Here is a 16,133-nt window from a genome sequence, read left to right as displayed (position 1 = left end):
TAGACGCGATAGTTCAAACTCCGAGAAGTCGAACTCACCGCGCCGACCCGCGTGGTAAGTATGGACCTACCCATAGAGACAATAGAGAATCCTGTCTCTTACTACCTAAATCTTAAAACAAAGAGTTAGAGAGGGCCCAATTTGTAATGCATATGGGAAAACAGAATCTTATAGTCCCAGAGCGTCATTTCTTTCTGCTATTTAAAGAGGATGGCTAGCAGGATGAAATCAAATTATACTTTAATTCTTATGGGACATTATAAAATCCTGCTCCTACATATCCCCCTTTTGACACTAAGATTATTAATCGCCAGTGTCACTTCTTATTTAGTCCACGTAATAGAAAATAGTGGGAGGTGATTTGGGCCTGTGGCTTTAGCTTTGTTTTATCCACCAGCACATTTTAAACATTTTAATTAAACACATACAATTTAAAACCAAAAACAATTAGGGGTAGTAACATTAGTATGCCAGTAGTTGTGGGAGACCATCCAGAAAATATGTTATACCAATGGTAAGCTGTTATGTTTTTCTGCAGTGGCAGTTCTTAACATGTCCCCATTTGCGTGTATAATATGAATGGTCCACATTGTTTTGTTTGTTTGTTTTTGTTTTTAGGAACAATGTTCCCTTTTTACCTTTTTTAAACAGATGATTGGTAACTGTTTGCCATTCAATGCCAAGATTGATAGAGAACTCAGCAAAATCAGTGCGCACAGTAAGCTGAGACTTTTTGGTTGTGGCAAATAGTAAATGTGATTATTGGTAAACACAGTACTTATATTACATGTACATTTGTCTACTGGTGGGTTGCTAACACTTTTATCCTTTTAAAACACTTCTTTCCAAGAATTAACACACACATTGCCCGTTATACAATACTTTGGTCTAATTATTAATTTTATCCCACATACAGGATCCTAGTGAGATGTCTTTACTACAGGGCTTTGGAGCAAAAGGCATGGATAAGCATACTCACTTTTGAGGAGTCCACTTGGTACAACCTCTAGTGTCCAATAGTTTCCCTTCCTCCCCAGCCCATTGGCTTGAGATCTGGGGTAGCCAGAAGGATCCCAGGTGCAATCGGTGGAGTGGGCTAACTTTCCATATCTTTGCTTCCAGAGCCTGTTGGTGTGCGATTTTTAACAACAATTTCTTCACTTAACAAGTTTTGTTTTACCATACTGGAGACATACTGCATCCAGTTATATTGATAGGTATTAAACAATTATCTTTTTCTTTGCTTTAACAGATGTATCAAAACCTTAATATTCTCTGATATTACCCAAAACATCTTATGTTCTAAATATCTGCATTTCAGTACATTCCATAGCTATTGCAGTATGTTTTTTAACTTTTATTTGTTTTTGTAATAGGTTGTTCTGTAGCTGGTATTAGCTTTTTCTGATTTTCTGAAAGACAAAAATAACATTTTTCTACCCCTTTCAGGCTGGCATTGATTATCGCTTAAAAGATTCCTTTCTTTTACAAATACCCTTGCTGATTGCAGACAAAACAGAGGAATTACCCCCATATTTTCCTGTGCGTTTTTGTTCTACAGACAGGCCAGGTTTTAATGGCTTCTACTTTTTAAGGGTTATGGGGAAATTATTCCATTGTTTAGTTATTAAATCCATGAGGTGGGTGTACCTCAAGTTTTTCTTCTTATATAGCAGACCAAGTTTGTAATGTTTTTTCCTGCTGCGTTAAGCTTTAAGTTTATTCACAGGTAATAGCTGAGAAGCATCATTACCTTATTACCTTAAAGGATTTTCCCAAAAATCATACACACTATACATTGTTACAGGGGTGCTTACTAACATTACATTTATTTCAATGTTTAATATTAACAATAACGTTAGCATCATATCTATTAAAGATATCTTGTTATACCATGTCTTTTATTTAGGCAATTTCTTTTGTGCTGGCAGTTTTCACCTTACTTTATCAGTTAGGTCATTTGCATCAACACAGGCTTGGCTTTTGGATTCAAAGCCATCAGCAGGGCTCAGAGACTCTGTCTTAAAAGGGACACAATCAACTTCCACCAGAATTTTGATTTCTTTCCACTTTCAACTCCTGCTTGCAAAACACACAGAGATCTGAAAAAGAAAACACAATCTATTGTGGCTCTTTTTGGAGCCCTAATAGGATTTTAATTCAGCAGCACGTTTCATTTGCATTTCTTTTACCCCTTTCTACAATATACACTGCATATGTCCTAGGAAAAAAGCGCATTCCTTCTATACTACAACTTTTTTTTTTAAACATTAGCCATATCAATTTTTACATAAGGTGTAACTGTTTTTGATTTTAAAGAGTTTTCATGTACCCTTATCAAAGTGACAGTCTGATTACACAGAGCCATTTTAAGGCTCAGTGTTTTTAATGTTGCTTCTTTTTGTTTTGTGCACCCAGGGGCGGCTCTAAAAATTACACTGCCCCAAGCAGGGCGGCGCGCTCGCCGCCCTTCCCCGGTCCCGTGGCCGGGGCAGAAGTGTCTGCGGTGGGTGCGCTGCTCCCGCGGCTCCGGTGGAGCATCCGCAGGCATGCCTGCGGGAGCTCCGTCTGAGCCGCGGGACCAGCGCAGCCTCCGCAGTCATGCCTGCGGGAGCTCAAGCGGAGCCGCGGGAAGAGTGGACCCTCCGCAGTCATGCCTGCGGCAGGTCCGCTCGTCCCGGGGCTCCGGTGGACCTCCCGCAGCCATGACTGCGGAAGGTCCGCCGGAGCCAAATGCCGCCCTGCCCCGACAATGCCGCCCCACGCGCCTGCTTGGCACGCTGGGGTCTGGAGCCAGCCCTGTGTGCACCTCACCTCTGCTGTTGCTTCAGAGGGTCACTGTTAATTTCTTATTCTTTCACTACAGCTCTTATCTGTTATCGTTACAAAAAAAAAACCCTATCCAAACAAACAAAAAGACCCCAGAATCTCTCCCTATTCTCCTGATTTTGACTGCCCTATTGCAGCCATGACTTGGTCTTTATTTAAAAACATTTTACATTTTATAAAGAATCAAGTTACCCCTTAAGGGTTAAATGCTAAATCCCAAAGCCAAACAACACAAATTACCTGTGTCTTGCAAAAAGGTTTATCTGTTTTGAAACTTTAAATTAAAAGAGTCAAATGAATTTTTAGTGTCATTAAAAACAAAAACAAAACCAATGTATCTTACACCTACAAAACAAGAGTTTTACAAACCAGATGTGCTGGTTTAGATTCTTAGAACTTCATGTATTTTCCACAGACAAATAGAGACATACACATTTTCTTTTCCTTAACATTCCTTTACACTGCTTTGTTTTTACATAGCTGTATATATATTTGGATTATTTACAGGCATTCTTCTGGAAAAGGGCCCATTTTCCCTTCAGAATGGCTGCAAAGAAACCAAGAATTCTCTCTCTTTAACATGGTCCTTTTTAACATTTTCACAAAGTTTAATTGCTTAATTCTCTCCAGCCTCTGTAGAGTTAACTTTTCACTCTCTTTCCTTAAATCACTGGATCTCCCAAAATGATACCTTTATCACCTCAGATTTCACCATTTTAAGTATTGTTCCAGGGGTTCATGCCTGCACTTACTGCTTTTCTTACTGCCAACACTATGCCCTTAGGGCTTCCAACCTGTTTTTCAGTTTCTTTATCTGTTGCTTGCCTGCTTTTCTGGGCCCGATCTTGCTTTTTTTTCCCCAATGAACCATTTGTGAGTGATATTGTGGTCACTTCACAATTTTGAAAGAAATGTTTAAGGAAAGGGACCAGGAAGGGTGGGGGCTAGTTGAGGAGCTCACCCTCTTTGCTGAATTGGTAGTGGAACACTAAAGAATCAGTTTTTGAAGCAGACAACAAAGGGGAACAGAACAAGGAGCTTTTTGTCCTTTTTACAATGAGACGGGAGTATTAAAGGGGTTGGATCGATCCGGGGTGGAGGTTTTTTGAGAACGGGGTAAAGGGGAGCGCTCAGTCTGGTGGTGGGAGAGGAGGCTTTTAATAAAGCTTTTAACTTATTATTTGAATATTTGAGAGAGGTGAGTTTTGATTTTGTCCAGCTACGATTTGCCTCTTCCCACCACTGAATGAAACAATTAACCTCTTCTTTAGCCAATTTAGTTTTCGGTTGGCCGAGTTTGTTCTTTAAGACGTCCACTCGGTCTTTGTTCCAAGATTTTAACAGTGGCCACTGAGTTTTGGAATCCCCCTGAGTTAGCCTAGACCATTTTTCCAGAAATGTACAGGAGTCCGGACCCATCCTAAATATATAAAATGAGCCAGCGTTCGTTTAGGGAACTGTCCCGACTTAGACGTCTGGTTACCCATACGGGAGGACTTCAGACACCAATCGCACAAGAAGGAAATTCGGGTTCTTTAGAGCGATTCCCGGTGCAACATACAAAAGGAGCCCACAGGCTACTGTCTCAATCGCCCTTGCTTTCACACCAGGGGTTTTACCCAAAGTGAGGTGCAGCTGCGATTGTGCAGATTCCACTCACTCAGACCGCGGGGACAGGAACCCCTTGGTTGGCCGATCCTTGGACAGAGATGGCACCCAGACTCAAACACTCCACAGGAGGATGGATAGACACAGAGACAGGACAGTCCTCAGTCCGCACAAAACACAGAAATAATTACCTGACCAGATTCCTGATGTCAGATCCCAGGATCCCTACCAGAACAGAGAGGGAACCAACAGGTTCAATGGCGTAGACTTCACTGTGGTTGTGCGCCTTTCCGTTCTGGTGGAGGACTGCTCGGGCCAAATGCCCAGGTGCCAGCTGCCACGGTCGTCCTACAAAAAACAGTCAGGAATCACACAGCCCCAGTGAAGACGGTTGCCATCTCGGTGGAACCTCCAAATTGTCAAAGTTAGACTCAGGACACACAGTTTGTCAGACCACTCTGTTTTATTAGCACAGCGCTCTACTAATAGCACCCAGATAATGTGAGCCCCATGCAAGACACAAACTATCTTATTTATACAGATAAAAGGGTGAGAACTTAACAAGATAACAAAGGAAGCAGAATCAGAGACGTTTACCTGGGCTAGGCATGCATATCTTATTTTCTTATTAACTATGGGCTTGGCTACACTTGCAAGTTGCAGCGCTGGTAGAGGCTTTCCAGCGCTGCAATTAGTAACCGTCCACACCTGCAAGGCACATCCAGCGCTGCAACTCCCAATCTTCTGTTAATGTTTCGCCATTAGCACCATTGTTTATGCCTAATGTTTCTTTTCCTGGCACCTGTATTTCAACATTTCTTATTTCTGCTTAAAGGTACATACAACATTTCTTTAATGCATTCTTATTTTTACAATATAATTCATTCTACTTTCACAGCTTGCAGCTCCTCCCTGCTTGGGTCTGTAAATGGCCCTGGCCAGTCCTCGGCTCCCTCGGGGTCAGCAGCAGCCTTCCAGCTTGGGAGCTCACAGGAGGCATCTGCTCCTCTGGCGGCTGCCTCCCAGCTGAGTTCTCCAGCCACCTTTTGTACTTCTGCTCTCCTGTACGTGCCAGCTCCAGGGGCTTGCTGCCTGCCAAAAGCCTGGCGAGGAGGGGACGCTCTGGATGGGGTAGTCCAGAGCACTCAGCGTCAGCCTAACTCTGCTCCCATGGCGAGCGGGAGGGAAGGCGCCGTTCTGTTGACCTCAGTGGGAGCAGAAGGAGGCCAGTGCTGAGCACATCTGCATATGCCACCCAGTGTGAGAAATGCCACGAGCCCCCCAGGACTCATAGCCTGCAGTCGTACTGCTGGGCAGCTCGCCAGCCGTGGAGACTGGAATTCCAGGTGCCCGGTCCAGACCGCACCCCCCACCGATGTGCCTCATGCGAAGGTGCAAATCCTGGAACAGCCCTGGCTGAAAGCACAATGCCGCTTAATCACAGGAATAAGGAGCAGCCTTGTAATGTACAATCAAAGGGGAAGCACATTCCCATAAACTATATATGCCGCACCCCTTCTGCGGGGCAGTAACTCATAGCACACCCCCTGGCGTACCCCTGCTATTGTCTGTAGCTGGGGGCGTTCACCTCTTAGAACTATGGAGTTATATTGGTTTCTTGTCTTCAAAATCTGCCTCCTAGTGGTTGCATGTGATTGTGCTTTCAGGGGGCAACACAGGCGAAAGGACAGCACAAATCGAGAGGTTCTTTTGGGTGTAGTCATCCCCATGGTACCATGTAAGTTGGGAAGACAGGGAACAAATGCCTCTGTGCAGGGGCAGTGAGTGACAGTAATTGTGACACTGGGAGAGTTTAACTGTGTCTGTCTATTGTGGGAAGTAGGTAACAGAGAAGGAGAGTGAGGGGTGCAGGTGACCAATTCACCCCCAAGACTCTCCTCAGCATTGGCACCAGAGGCGGGGGGAGGCTGTAGCTTAGTAACTTGGGGTGAAATGCAGAGAGGAGTCCAGGGTGGATGTAACCTCTCCCCGACCTCCTCTCTCTCCATCTCCCTTTCTGGCCCTGAAACCATCCAAGACTTGAAAGGCCATTGGCTGCCTTCACCTACCCACTGCACAAGAAGGGGGTTTAATTCAGGGAGTGGCTCCAGGCCCTGGCCTTCATTGGGAGGGACGGTTCAATGCAGGTAGCCTTCAGGGCTTCTGCAGCAATGGCGCCTCCTGCAGAACGATGGTGAAATTGACCAGTGGGGATGTAAGTTACATATCTGAGCTGCCTCCCTGGAATGGCTGTGGGCACTGCATGTACCCCTAGCGTGGCACCCAGGCGCCCTGTTCCCTTACCTGCTTCTGGGTGGCTGGGTGCAGGGAAATCCACCCTAACGGACACTGGAGACAATTTTGCTCAGCCCTGTTTTTGCATAATTCGCGGTATTTTGTCTCTGCCAGGCTCTCTTCTCCCCCATGACCACCCTTGTCCTCTCCCAGCCGTACAGGCCATGCAGCTCCCTTCGCAGCACTGGCTGTGGTACCCTCCTGGAGCTGGGCCTCATTCTGTCTCATCTGCTACCATGTGTGCTGCAGCGGCAGGGCTGACTAAGGCAGTGGCATAGCCAGGTTCTAAAATCAGGGGGAGCCAACACATAAAAAAAGGTGCCACACGACATATTAAATTACACCTCTACCTCGATATAACACGACCCGATATAACATGAATTCGGATATAACGGGACAAAGCAGTGCTCCGGAGGGCTGTGCACGCACCTGGTGGGACAGCCCCTCTCATCTTTCCTGAGGGGGCTGCTCTGCAATCTGTGGCCCCTGGAAGCAGGCAGCACACAGGAACGGGGGGTGGGGGTACAGTCCCCCACATAAGAGAGACAATCGGACAGAGGTGGGCAGGGTCTGTTGGGGGTTCGCATGGGGCAGAGGGGGTTGGGGGCTGCACTGGGAGGCTCTCCAATGCAGCACCTAGCCACGCTGACTCTATGCATCATGAGGCACTCGGAAAAAAGGAGGCAGCAAGAGAGAGAGAGGCCGACAAGGAGTGCCCTTCCCCTCCCAGCTGGGTCTGAGAGTCCCTGATCTCACAGATCTCAGCACTGCAGGCACCCAGCCCCCAAGTACTGGGCTGCAGTGCAAGTTAGAGGGGCTGATACAGAGAAGTCAGGACAAGTCAGAGCACTTCCCATGTCATGATGAAAACTCACTCCCGGAAAGCTGGATGAGGTAATATGGCGGGGGGCGGAGGGGAATATATATCAAAGTGGGTGAGGTAATATCTTTTATTGGACCAGCTTCTGTTGGTGAGAGAGACAAACTTTTGAGCTTTCACAGAACTCTTCTTCAGGAAGAAGAAAACTCCATGAAAGCTCCAAAACTTCGCTCTCTCCCTCTCTATCTCTCTCTCACCAACAAAAGTTGCTCCAATAAAAGATATTACCTGACCCACCTTGTGGCTCTAATTTCCTGGGAACAACAGGGCTACACCAACCCAGCATACAAAAATGCAAGATTCACATGAACAGCACAGAGTGACCACCATCACACCAGGACACTATTTTCACGATTCATCTTAGCATAATGTCATCATCACACCAAGCACATCTGCACAATGAGATAAATATAGCCACATGTGCATGCCAAACATTCACAGTACAAGCACACTGGGATCCACACAGCAGGATAGTAGTGTCAGTTTAGCTCTCAGGCTATGGCTACACTTAAACTTCAAAGCGCTGCCGCGCAGCGCTTGAAGTGCTAAGTAGTCAGCGCCAGCGCTGGGAGAAAACTCTCCCAGCGCTGTCCGTACTCCACCTCCCTGTGGGGAATAACGGACAGCGCTGGGAGCACGGCTCCCAGCGCTGGGGCTTTGACTACACTGGCGCTTTAGTGTCAATTTGCAGCGCTGCAGAGGGTGTGTTTTCACACCCTGCTGCAGCGCTGCAAATTTGTAAGTGTAGCCAAGCCCTCAGTCTGAGTCCATCCCCACTAAACTAAGTCCAAAGTTTCAGCTAAACACAGGGCACCTGCAAATAGCTGTACTAACAGCAGGATCTACACTGGCACAATAGGAGGAGTTGCATGTCAGGGCACTAATTCCCAATCCCAGTATAAGGCAGACAGCCATCCCACCAGCATCCAGGTGCTGGCTCTCACAGCCACCTGGAGGGTTTCCAGTCCCCCGCCCCCAAGCCAGCCTCACCACAAGAAAGACCCCCTTTGAAATACACTTACCAGCTGCTGCTACTGGCTGCCTTTAGTTGGGTAAGAGATTAGGAGCTGCTGCTGCAGAGCCAGAGAAAGCACACCTGCCACAGTGCCACAAGAAGCAGGTAGGAGAAGGAGCTGGGGTGTCTCAGCTGCTCAGCCCCTTGCTCCAGGAGCAGTTCCCCTCACTGATTGGCTGGTGGCCAAAAACCAGCTAATCAGCAAGCACTCGCACTCCCCTAGCTAGCTACCCTACTGCCCCTGCCCTGGCTGAACAGCTGATGGCTTGTGGGCAGGTGCCCCTGCCCCCTAGAGAGGGCATGCCCTGACTGACCCCCTTCTTTCCCAAGGCCCCAGCCTCTCCTCCTCCCCAGGAGCCCAGCTTGCTGGAGCTCAGTTCTTTCCCTCTCCCCCCATTCCCTAGTTGATTAGCTGTTTGTCTCCCTCCTGCTGGGAGACAGCTAATCGGCAAGGCAGGGAGGGAGCAGGGTTTATGCAGCACACTAGGGGAAGCCAGCAAAGCCTGCCTGCAGGAGCCTAGCTTGCTGGAGTTCAGTTCTTCTCTTCCCCTCCCCGCCCTGGGATCAGCTGTCTCCCTCCTGCTGGGAGACACAGCTGATGGGTGCAGGCGGGGTATGCAGCAAGCTGGGGGAAGCCAGGCAGGCCAAGCTTCAGAGTGGAGCATGGGCCCTGCCCCTGGTGCCATGGTAACCTCGCCTCAGGCATGGCTTTTTTGAAAATGTGCTGAGGAAGCAGCTGCTTCCCTGCACCCCACTAGCTACACTACTGGACTAAGGTCTAGTACTCCACGGCTCACCCCTTTCAGGCCCTGGATTAGCTGTTAGCACTGCAGAGCCAGAGTGCTAGCCTGTTCCTCTAATCCCTGGTGACAGGGCACAGTGTCCACTTCAGAAGCCGACTCCTTTAGCCCCCAAAGCCTTGGGGGAAGCCTGTGGTTCCGAGGGGTCCCATCCCTCATGCTCCTCAGGACCCTTCTGAGGGCCCTGCTCTGCAGCCCTTATGTTGGGCAGGGCCATGTGGCTCAGCGGGAGACTTCGCTTCGCAGTGCTCTCCAGCATAAGGATTACGGACCTGGGGCGGTGCTACTTGGAAGGCGGATTCTCATTAGCAACGGGATGTCCTGGCACTGACCCTCTCCCACGACCCTACTTCCTTCCTGGTCCTTTACACTCAGCCCTTCCACCTCCCGCTGACCCCTTTTTAAGGTACAATCCCCCAAAGAACACAAGGGGCAGATTTCTCTCTGAGCTGACTGGTGTCATCACATGGTCAGTGTCTCCCATGCCACCACCCCCTTCAGCCCTAACAACAAAGTCGCTTGCTTTAAGATTTCAAGGCAAAGTTTCTCTCCAGGGAGAGCTGGGTTGCGGGACCCAGGGGAGTAGGACAAATGGCCTTCATCGGTGGCCTCTTCAAAGGCAGTGGGCCAATGGCACTGGGACTGACCCAGAGCAGGGCTTGTTCCACCCCTCCCTGCCATACCCCAAAGTTCCACCCGGCGATTCTTCTGGTGCCCAGCCCTGTAACTCTCAGCTGCATTGTCCCATGCCTCACCCTGTTCGTCCAGGGACGACTCCACCTTACGCTACAGCCCTGCTTTGCCCTGGGACAATGCCCAGCCTGGGGTGTTGTCTGTCTGCCTGATCCTCACCAGGCGCAGGAAGGAACACTGCTTTACATTAAGGCTAACCTTACTCCTGTCCTGCATTTTGAGTGTGAACAGCTGTAGATGGAAACTGAGACGGTAGAGATGGAGCAGGACTAACCATGGCCACTTAGTCTAGCCCTCACCCTGTGTCTGTCCTGTACAAGTGTTGCAAACAGCAAGTGCCTTTTCTTGCCCTGATATGATTTTGGAGATGTCAGCATTTTCTACGGCTTTCTCCCTGTATGGGTTGTGGGATCCAGTGGAGCGGTCTGTGTTCTGTGTACAGGACAAGATGTGTATATATTTTATATCTTGCTATATTACTGTAAACACAGTTATTTAATAAATAAAATGAATAAAAGCATTAAAATACATCAAAATACATCAAAATGAAACAGAGGATTGTTATGTACAAGGGGGCGGAGGAGGCTGCATGTGAGTATGTAAACGTGGGTGTCCGGGGCTCAACCCTCCCAGGGGAGGAGGGGAGCCACACCGGCCCGTTACACTGAGCAACAATACATGAGTCAATTAGGGCTCAGGCCTTCTGTTGCAAGGCTGAGCAACAATATGCAACAGTTTGGGGAAGCCCAGGCCCTCTGTTGCAGGGGCTGGGCCACAACACAAAGAGTTCAAGCAAGCCCAGGCCCTCTGGTGCAGGGGCGGGGCAGCGACACAAAGAGTTCAAGAAGGCCCAGACCCTTTGCTGCAGGGGCTGAGCAACAGTACAAATAGTTCAGCAGGCCCAGGCCCTTTGGTGCAGGGACTGGGCAGCAAACAGTCTAGGAGGCTCAGGCCCTTTGGGGCAGGGGCTGAGCACTGGGGTGAGGGGGAAAACTGTCACCCGTCAGTGGGGTGGCAGGGGGAACACAGGCCCATCCACTCCATTGCGTCCCGGCCCGGGGCCCTAGGCAGCGGCTACCACGGTTGACGGTCAGTGGGGATCCTGACCGCAACACACTGACATGGGTATCGGTTGATCTGCAGCCTGACTACTAATTGTCGGGTGATACCACCCACTGTTAGTCAGGCTCGAGCGCTCGGGTAGGGCCGGATGTCTCCATGAATGCACTGCAGACGGATCGGCTTCAAACGGGGGTCGACCGGGGGTCCCAGAGCCTGGCGCACCAACGTCTGGCCGCACCCAGAGTCAATCAAAGCCTGCGTGGCTTGGTCCCCAACCATCACTGGGACCGTGAGTTTGGGGACTTGTGGTAATCGGGTCCGGCCGGCTCCTGCGTAGACCTACCCAAAGCTACAGTCCATTTCGGGGCAGTCCCGTTGTAGGTGCCCCGCCTTCCCGCATCCAAAGCAGGGACCGAGCTCGGGACACCCGCTCCGAGGGAGGGCCACTTGGGTACTTTGGGGGGGCTCCGACGGGCCCTCGGGGCCCCCTGATTGAAGGCCGGGGTTGCCAGCCGGGAAGCCGTGTCTGAGTGCTGGGTCTGGGACCCCAGCCGGGATTCTGATCCGTGGCCTGGACCTCGCTGGCTGGGCAGGTTGGTCGCCTTCTTCTCATTATGGGGCATTCGGGCCCGGAGGTAGGTGGCCGGAAGGTGGGTCCTATGGAGGCTTCCGCAGCCAGGAAGCCTTCCATCAGCGAGACGGCGTCAGCCAGGGTCGCCGGCCGGTGTCGGAGTACCCAGGCCCTTCCCCGGGCCGGCAGGGTATGGACAAATTATTCCAAGACAACCTGCTCAGTGACCTCCTCCGCCGTCCTGACCTCTGGTTGCAGCCACCAGCGGCAGGCCTACTTCAAGGTCTGGACCACCATCTGGGGACGGGCGCCCGCAGGGTAGGTCTGGCGCCAGAACCGCTGTCTAAAGGTCTCTGGGCTGACATCCAAAGTGTCCAGGACCGCAGCTTTTACTCGGTCATAGTCTCTGGCCTCTTCTGTCGCCAGTCCGCGGTAGGCCACTTGGGCCGTCCCAGTCAAATACGGGGCCAAAAGAGTGGCCCATTGGTCTCGGGCCCACCCCGCGACAAGGGCCACATGCTCAAACATGACCAAGAAGGCCTCGGGGTCGTCGTCCGGGCCCATCTTGGTCAGCCGCAGGGGGGCAGCCGAACATGGCCCCCCCCCAGTGCCCTCCCCCGCTGGCCAGTCAGCGGGGTGGGGTGCGGGGCCCATGAGGTGCTGCAGCTGGTTCCCCAGCTGCTGTACTAGCTGCTGCTGCTGCTGTTGCTGGAGCTGGGCGGCATCTCCTTGCTGCTGTTGCTCCAGCTGGGCGGCATGCTGCTGCTGCTGCTGGGCTGCCTGCTGCCGCTCCTGGCTCTCCACCAGCAGCTGGAACAGCCGTTGCATATCCATGTTCCTGGCTAGGAAGGGGGTGAATCACCACCCACCTACCGGCCCCTTCTCACAGAGGCAAGGGTTCGACTCCCCACTTCTGGTACCAACTGTAAACGTGGGTGTCCGGGACTCAACCCTCCCAGGGGAGGAGGGGAGCCACACCGGCCCGTTACACTGAGCAACAATACATGAGTCAATTAGGGCTCAGGCCTTCTGTTGCAAGGCTTAGCAACAATATGCAACAGTTTGGGGACGCCCAGACCCTCTGTTGCAGGGCCTGGGCCACAACACAAAGAGTTCAAGCAAGCCCAGGCCCTCTGGTGCAGGGGTGGGGCAGCGACACAAAGAGTTCAAGAAGGCCCAGGCCCTTTGCTGCAGGGGCTGAGCAACAGTACAAATAGTTCAGCAGGCCCAGGCCCTTTGGTGCAGGGACTGGGCAGCAAACAGTCAGGGACTGGGCAGCAAACAGTCTAGGAGGCTCAGGCCCTTTGGGACAGGGGCTGAGCACTGGGGTAAGGGGGAAAACTGCCACCCATCAGTGGGGTGGCAGGGGGGACGCAGGCCCATTCACTCTACTGCGTTCCGGCCCGGGGTCCTAGGCAGCGGCTACCACGGCTGACGGTCAGTGGGGATCCTGACCGCAACACACTGACATGGGTATGGGTTGATCTGCAGTCTGACTAGGGTCGGCTGCCCCCGGGCCACTTCCAATTTCTCCCTCTGGGCCTACCTGGTCCGCGGCGTCCACTCCCGTGAAGTTCCACAGCATGGGCTCCTCGCAGCCCGGGTGGGGGGTAGATCCGGCAGTTCCTCAGGGAAGTCCGGCCAGTGCTGCTCCGGGGGTTCCTCGGGGTAACAACAGCGGAGAGGGGAAGTCTCTGGTGGCTCCTCGTCGTAGGTGGCACGGGGAAACTCTGGCGGGTCCTCCCGGTAGCGAGTGAGGGGAAGCTCCGGCCAGTCCGGGCAACTGCTCTGGGCCCCAGTGGCTTCCCAGTCACGAGCTCCCTCGGGCAGGTCTGCTCCCGGTGGTGGCTGGGCTCTGACTGAGCTCGGATGGCCGGCTTTTATACTTCTGGGTCGCCGCCTGACCCTCTGAGGGGCAGGCTCACTGTTCTGTAGCCCCGCTCCTTCCGGTGTCCAGGGCTCAACCCTCCCAGGGGAGGAGGGGAGCCACACTGGCCCATTACAGAGTAGTTAACCATTTGATAGCTTTCATCACCAAACAGTTTTTGGCAGGTTTCCACACCCCATCCCCATTTCTGGTGCCGTCAGCCCCTTTGACCATGCCCCTTGCTACGATACTTCCGGGGGTACCTTGGTTCAGGGGACAATTAGCTCAGTGTTAATGGCCCTAGCCTGCAGTCAGGCCAAGTAACGGTAGAGAGTCTGTTTGCCCGGGGCCCTCAATCAGGGCAGGGCATCAATCAAGAAAGGGCTCTGGCCTACAGTCAGGCAGGCAGAGCAGCAGGAGGTTCACTTGCCTGGCCCTTGATCAGGGTAGGGCAGCAGTCAAGTAGGGGGGCTCTGGCCTACAGTCCAGCAGAGCTGTCACAGTCTAGGAGAGGTTAGCTCTCTGGTGGGAGAGTCAGCACAACCGTCTGGCATCCGGATTCAGGCGGGTGCCAGACCAATTCAGGCCTCCTGACAACCAGGTGGGGAGGCTGCCACTCCTGACGTTGGGGTGGTAGGGGTAGAGGAACCCAGGCCCTCTCGTTCCACTGCGTCCCAGCTCAGGGCCCTAACAGCGGTGGAGTGGTCCGCCACTGGGTCAACAGGGAAAGTCCAGCCGCAACACGCTGGCTGGCTTGTAGTTAATAATACATCTGAACCCAGTTCAGCTTCCCTGGGCTCCTTCCTACACGCCAATTCCATGTGTGCATGGGTTCCAGGGTTGTTGTTCGCTTTGGACCATGAAAAAGTTCAAGGAGCTGAGATTAGAGAAAAATCACATCAAATGTAAAAGGGCGTAAAGCCAATAGGGTTATCTATCTATCTATCTATCTATCTATCTATCTATCTATCTATCTATCTATCTATCTCCATACACCACATCTATCTATCTAGCTATCCCGAGAGGCGGAGATAACCATGCTGGCGGCTGTGAGCCTCTTTTCCCAGAGGCAGCCACAAGGGTAAGTTCTCTCTCCCCCGTGTCCCCTCCCTGCAGCTTTCTATACTGTCCTTCTCTCACTAACCAAAAATGATCTCTTGCTGTTTTCTATACTCTCCCTCTCTCAAGCCTGGTCTACACTAGTCATTTATTTCGGAATTAGCCGAGTTAATTTGGAGGGAAAAAATCATTCCTTCCACATGACCAAACTGGTTTCTTCGATTTAAAGGGCTCTTTAATCCAATTTCTGTACTCCACCTCGGCAAGTAGAGTAGCGCTTAAATTGAGATCGCAATCCCGGATTAAAAGTAGTGTGGATGAAATTCGAAGTTATTGGCTTCCGGGAAGTATCCCAGAATGTTTCCTTGTGACTGCTGTGGACAACACTCTCAACTTTGATGCACTAGCCAGGTGGGCAGGAAAAGCCCCAGGAACTTTTGAATTTCATTTCCTGTTTGGTCACCAGCAGCACAGGTGACCAGCAGCACAGTCCACTATCATAGGCAATCATGCAGAGAGCACCATCACAAGAGACCACGCAGTCCCGGATTCGCAGATGAGCTCCAGAATGGTCCGAATGGGAGGTACTGGATTTCATTGAATGTTGGGGAGAAAAATCTGTTATGGCAGAACTACGTTAAAAAGAAAAGAACGCAAATATGTACGCTAAAGTCTCCAGGACCATGACGGAAAGAGGCTACTCCAGGGACACAGAGCAGTGTTGTACAAAAATCAGGGAGCTCAGGCAAGCGTACCAAAATGCCAGGGAGGCAAATGGGCGCTGTGGGTCACAGCCGCATACATGCCGCTTCTACCGTGAGCTGCATGCAGTTATGGGGGTGACGACACCACTACCCCACCACTGTCCGTGGATATCTCCAAGGAGGAAGTTGAACGGAGCGAGGAGGATGAGTTATTGGAGGACGAAGAGGAGGAGGAGGAGGACAGTGCACAGGCGGCAAGTGGGGAATCCATTTTCATCCCTAGCCAGGAACTATTCTTAATGCAGGAGCCAATAGCCCCCACCCCCACTCCCATGATCCTGGAGAAGGTACTTCTGGCGAGTGAGCCTGATCGGAGCCATGCGGTGGCGGGGTGGGGGGTGGGGAAAACACAGCCACGTTGGGCTGTTTGCGTTTAGTTTAAAGGGCTCATCCCTGCTCAGAGCCTCATCGGAGCCACACAGTGGGTGCGAGTCTGTGTGTGTGTGTTGTGTGAAGCAATCATCCCAGAGAGCCTGCAGGACCTCCTTTTATACTGCAAACCTACCAGGCATTGCTTGCTATGAGAAAGGGGGCCCAGCAGTTTGAAAGTATTGAAATGAATGCGGAAGAAACAGAACCCCGCATGCCCCTAGGGCTTACCATGGCTGGCTGCAAGCTGAATTCTGTTGCCCGGCTGTGTGTGATGTGCTGTGTACTATGAATTGCCTGTTTCACTGAGAAACAGTGTGT

At 51.4% G+C, this 16,133-nt stretch overlaps 1 protein-coding gene across 4 annotated transcripts in view; it reads right to left on the bottom strand.

The window, feature by feature from the left end:
• Positions 1-5,972: 5,972 nt before the first annotated feature.
• LOC120408288 (maestro heat-like repeat-containing protein family member 7) overlaps positions 5,973-16,133 on the bottom strand; it is a 31,235-nt gene continuing 21,074 nt past the window's right edge. The window contains exons 11-13 of one of the 4 annotated variants that reach the window (XR_005600593.1): positions 10,420-10,552; positions 6,742-7,017; positions 5,973-6,618 (exon numbers count right to left, since the gene is read on the bottom strand). Coding sequence is in view for 1 of the 4 variants with exons in the window: in XM_039545049.1 (XP_039400983.1) it covers positions 10,491-10,552 (62 nt within the window). In the remaining 3 variants the exon portion in view is untranslated. Of the gene's footprint in view, positions 6,619-6,741; positions 7,018-10,336; positions 10,553-14,036; positions 14,498-16,133 lie in introns of those variants that run through there. The other 3 variants (XM_039545049.1, XR_005600589.1, XR_005600590.1) reach the window with 3 other exon arrangements.

This window comes from Mauremys reevesii, linkage group 1, assembly GCF_016161935.1.
Source record: "Mauremys reevesii isolate NIE-2019 linkage group 1, ASM1616193v1, whole genome shotgun sequence".
Classification (NCBI taxonomy): domain Eukaryota; kingdom Metazoa; phylum Chordata; order Testudines; family Geoemydidae; genus Mauremys; species Mauremys reevesii.
This window is presented reverse-complemented; position numbering and strand designations above follow the sequence as displayed.